Source organism: Montipora foliosa, chromosome 13, assembly GCF_036669935.1.
Source record: "Montipora foliosa isolate CH-2021 chromosome 13, ASM3666993v2, whole genome shotgun sequence".
NCBI lineage: Eukaryota > Metazoa > Cnidaria > Anthozoa > Scleractinia > Acroporidae > Montipora > Montipora foliosa.
In genome coordinates, this window is record NC_090881.1 from 31,020,655 (window position 1) to 31,025,654 (window position 5,000).

General features: G+C 40.8%; 1 protein-coding gene across 2 annotated transcripts in view; it reads right to left on the reverse strand.

Annotated features, from left to right (window-relative positions):
• LOC137983084 (progesterone-induced-blocking factor 1-like) overlaps nucleotides 1-5,000 on the reverse strand; it is a 16,584-nt gene that overhangs the window by 9,801 nt on the left and 1,783 nt on the right. For both annotated transcript variants that reach the window (XM_068830270.1, XM_068830271.1), the window contains exons 3-9: nucleotides 4,470-4,547; nucleotides 3,222-3,260; nucleotides 2,725-2,788; nucleotides 2,490-2,569; nucleotides 2,359-2,410; nucleotides 1,580-1,625; nucleotides 547-639 (exon numbers count right to left, since the gene is read on the reverse strand). In XM_068830270.1, the coding sequence (XP_068686371.1) occupies nucleotides 547-639; nucleotides 1,580-1,625; nucleotides 2,359-2,410; nucleotides 2,490-2,569; nucleotides 2,725-2,788; nucleotides 3,222-3,260; nucleotides 4,470-4,547 (452 nt within the window). The remainder of the gene's footprint in view (nucleotides 1-546; nucleotides 640-1,579; nucleotides 1,626-2,358; nucleotides 2,411-2,489; nucleotides 2,570-2,724; nucleotides 2,789-3,221; nucleotides 3,261-4,469; nucleotides 4,548-5,000) is intronic.

The following is a 5,000-nucleotide window of genomic DNA, read 5'->3' on the forward strand; positions in this document are numbered from 1 at the left end:
AAAACCAAAAAGCATGTTATATGAGAAGAAACGTTTATTTGGGCGATAGTCGAGAGACGCTCGCACTTATCAGGAAAATTTAAGTAATTGTCTCTTTTAGACACCTTCATTAGTCCTTTTACGGGAACACATGAGCCCAACAAATTGACCTGCTCCCAACTGTGTGGCTTGCTTCACAGCTCAGTTGGTAGAGCATTGCACTGGCGTCGGAGAGGTCATGGGTTCGAATCCCGTCGAAGCCGCCTGAAATTTTTCACGTGCTTATAGAGCGTTTTCACTCACGTGACTAGCAGCCATATTGGATTACTGAAACAAAAGAAAATATTTGCATAAAAATAGAGTTCAATTCCCGGAGGATTAGTTTTATACACCATCATGGCCGCCATTCCTTTCTTTTGGAACACCAAAATGGCCGCCGTGACGTCATGTGAAAACGCTCTATAACAGACAGCTGCTGAAATTGTCCTGATAAGTGCAAGCATCCCTTTCAGTCTTTCAAACATGTTGTTTGTTCCGAAGTTGACTGAACTGATGCTTGTAACTTACTGCTGAATTTGTTTCCCTCGTTCCTCCAGTTGTTCCTCTAGCTTTCTACAGGTCGCTAGAACTGTGTTCTTCTCCGCTACAGCATACTCGTGTCTTGGAAATGAAGACAACAACAATCTTTGATTCTAATATTGCTCGTTTTCGTTGAAGTAATCAGTAACTGTGTTTTGTACACAGAAACAAAGGACAACGTTCGCATTAGAGTAGAGCACACTCTGAAGCATTAAATGAGGACAAACATGGCCGCTTTCACGTAATATGAAAATCGAGAATATCGTTGCCATACACGGTTCAACATTTGTTGATCAACAAATGTTGCAGCTGTTGTTCAACAGATATTAATGTTGAACAGTGTGTCGTGTCATGTTGAATGTTGAAATATACCATTCAACACGTTGAACGTTGTTGAACGATGTTGAACGAAAATAGAGATCAGCTCTATTCCGTTGAACACGTCTATGCAACATGGTTCAACATTTGTTGAGCAACAAATGTTGCAGGATGTTGAACCGTGGGTCACCGGCTTTAGATTCACAGTTTGCTGAAACTAATCGCGCCACCTGTTGTCTCATCGATGAATACCACTTGCGAGAAATGCCGATGGTATAGCGCAGTCGCGATTGTAAAGTGGCCAACCGAGCTAATAATACATGTATTTTAAGCAATACTGTGTTTGACAGAAGTCATTTTTAGACCAGATCGTTTGTCACCTTTAATTCGCATGTTACAATAATTTTCGTATTGCGTCTGGGTGCGCAGTTATAAAAGCACTCGCCTACAACCAATGTGGCCCCGGTCGATTCCCGGAATCGGTTTTATATATGGGTGTAGTTTATCGGTTGACTTATCTCTTCCGATATTTTTCCCACCTGGTACTCCGATTTTTCCTTCTCGTCAAAAACCGACATTTGATTTGATTTGTAGCGTGCCCAATTAGGAGGGCATACACCCGATTTCTCAAGTGAGGCTCTCTGAATTGGAGAACGTTCCTTACGTATCACTGGACCTACTGGTTAACCTAAGCTATACTTACCTTTGTCGTTGGTGCATAGACTCTGCTTGCTCGTCTTGCAAATCATCTACATTTTTGTAGATATGTAAATTGCCAAAAAAAGAAAAAGGTCTCGTTAAAAAGCATATTGTTTTCATCTTGAAAAAATATCTGTTCTCTTTACATTTGATGAGCATCGTCCCTAAAGTCTGTTTTTCACTAGCGACGCAAGCACAAGAGATTCGTGTCAAGTGGAAACGCATTTTCGTCACCAGAGCTTCGGATCCTACGTCTGCGTGTTTCTCCCACAGTCATGCGCAAAAAAGAAGAGCTCTGGGGTCGAGATTGGTAAAAACGAACCATATAATGCAAGAAGAATGAAGGGGGTAGTTTCTAAAGAAACTGTGGTGCGAGTTGGTGGGGAAGTAGTATACAAAAATTTGGTTTTATCAACGGAGTTGATAATGTAAATTGGCCACCGTACAGAGATTCTAAAAGCTGACGTTTCGAGCGTCAGCCCTTCGTCAGAGCGAAGATTCCCTAGTTCCATGTTCTCTCGATTGGAATGTGGAGCGGGTCTTGGACGAACATCACATCTTGCGTTATAATTACGTCTCATCTTCACACAACGCAAGCGAACGCAAGCATAAGCGCCAAGCCACAAGGAATAAGCGCTCTTTTGCCTTCGTTTCTGCTTGTGCTTGCGCCGCTAGTGAAAACCAGAATTAACGGCACAGGGGCGCGAAAGCAAACTTTTTCTTCACTTGGAACGATAACCTCAAAACATAGTTATAACTTACGGTAAAAGATGAAATACTTACGTTTGAGTTTCATGTTTTCTTTTGAAAGAAATTGCTCAGCTTTTGTTTTATCCTAGACAACAAACATAATACTGATGAGTGGAAAAACTGAAAACTGAAACGCCCTTCATCCGCTATCCGTCTTTACAAACCTGAATATGTTGCACTATACTGTTTCGTAATTCCTCCAAATCTCGTGAAGCATTATTGATGTATTGCACGTAAAACTTATCTGAAATTACAAATAAAAAGAAACAAACAAAAAAGCAACAGAAATTCCCCAACCACATATGAAAACATACTCAAAAATATCAGTTGAAATGAATATGAATTTACATTTCGGAAAGTCATTGATGTCAAAATAGCTCGTTGAAATGTTTGCTGTACCGTATTCTTCAGCATCTTTGATATTTGCTATGTCGTCAAACAGGTCCAATTTCTCCGGCTCTTTCTGTAACGAACAGTAAACGTTAAATGTAACCAACAAAAGATTAAGATTAAGCATAATTTCCACATGACAAACTGCATATTTTAACACCTCTGTAAAAGGCTAATTTTCCCTAGCGACTTAAGCATAAGCACAAGTAAGATACATACTTGTCGTTAATTTGTCTTTTGTCCAAACAAGGGAAAAAAACAATTTTTCGGATGAGTGTGTGGAAAGGTAAAATCCACTGTGTGTGCTTCTCTCTCTCTTCAGTTACGTGTACGCATAGCCTTTCATTTGCCTCCAAATTTCTGAATTTCTGACTTTCATTTTTTAAAAGACACTAAGTAGAGACGCTATCGAGTTTTTGCGTGTTTCTCAGTTATGCTTGCCCTTTTGTCGTTAATGAAAACCAGCCCTGATAAAAGCGTCAAGATGACCTCAGTCAGTTTCTGACCTCAATTTGTTGCTGCAGCGCTTTAAGTCTCTCTATTTCCTGAAAACAAAGTTCAATTGTTAAGGATGGAGCACAATCATTCTGATTCCGGGCTAGTTCTTGGCTACCTACTCGTTAGGCGGGCGGACCTACTTTTTTGCTGCAATACCTTAAATGTTTCTGCAACTAACGTTAAAGGAAATTTTTGCTTGCAAATAGAATTCTTATGCCTTCATCTTCCGGTTAGTTAGTAGGCGAATGATATGAGGAGTACTAGAACTTAATGGAGGAGTCAATAGAGCGTTTTCGCATGACGTCACGGCGGCCATGTTGGTGTTCCAAAACAAAGAAATGGCGGCCATGATGGTGTACCAAACTAATTTTATGCAAAAACTTTCTTTTGTTCTAGTAATCCAATATGGTTGCTGGTCACGTGAGTGAAAACGCTCAATATAATTGCAGGGAATACTCTCTTGGGTCTTAATACTAATCACGTGATCGAAAAGCACTGAAACTAAGGGCGTGCACCATTTCCACGGAAAATCCGGTTGGAATGGAACGCTCGTGATGGTACAGGATTTTCCAGGTGTGGCATTTCGCCAGGCCCGAGTCTCTCGCGGCTGGAAGAACACAATAACAAATAAAAATGGCGACTGCATCTGCAGTGGCGAAAGGCGGGAAAAGAGTCCGAAGTAAACCGGGTCGAGTTACAAATGGTACAGGAATTTTCCGGTCATTTCGGATGAAACGGGAAAAGAGGAATACGTCTGAGGATTTCCATCTTTTTCGGAAACTAACCGGTGGAATGAGCTGTACCATTTGAATTTCCAACCTGAATTTTCGGTGTTTGTTGACAAATGGTAAACGCTCCAACAGTCGCTTTCATATTGTTGACGTTTTGCCCCGCCTCCTCGCCTTGTCCCAGCCACTCTAATAAATGTTCTTCCACGAAGTTATTATCGCGTTTTCAGTGCCCTCACCTTTATTGGGCCAAAATTGTTTAAATAAAGGCGGCTATGGGTTTATTGCCTCTAGTCTAATTGTTGTTTGTTCTTTGCTCAGTAAATTAAACATAGCTCAGGCAACGCAGCCTAATGGCAAAGTTTTTTGCATATGACGGATAAGGGAGATGAGGCATAAACTGACGACAATTTCCACCATTAGCTACCCAGCTATCATGTTCTCTGATTTTATTTTGATGCTCATCATTTGTGAAAGTAAGCAAGTAACCAAGTACTTCTAAGTGGAACTCGAAAACAAAGCTCTTACCAAATCAAGTTTCCTTTTGGCAGATTCGCTGGTTGGATTGTGATTGAACTCGATTATTTTCTCAAACAAATCAAACATCTGAAGAAATGAAATAAAATAAATTAGCGTAAAAAGCGGAGACATATTTAAGTATTCTACTTTGATCAAAGCTATAATTTGTCCGTGCATAAAGATTCACTGATAGCCGCTTGGCGGTCGTTGTCTACGGTTAAACGTCGTGTAAATTGATGGGCTTTACCCTCTGCCCCGGTTTTTGTGTGACTCTACACACTGTTCTAAACAACTAGTATCTTGTTGTTCAGTCATTGCTGTATGCGCTACCGCACAAGCGCACGTATCAGTGACTGGAATAACACCAGGGATCTTTAATATGGCAGAGTTGAAGAAGATTACTATTGCTCGCAGGCTAGTAAATGGTCAGACGTTTTCATAGCCATGTGCTCATGGCGGTCCTGTTTCGTTCGTCCTGTCACAGCTGTTCTGATTTGAGAATAAACAGGATGCAAGAGCTTTGATCTTACGGTTTTGGCA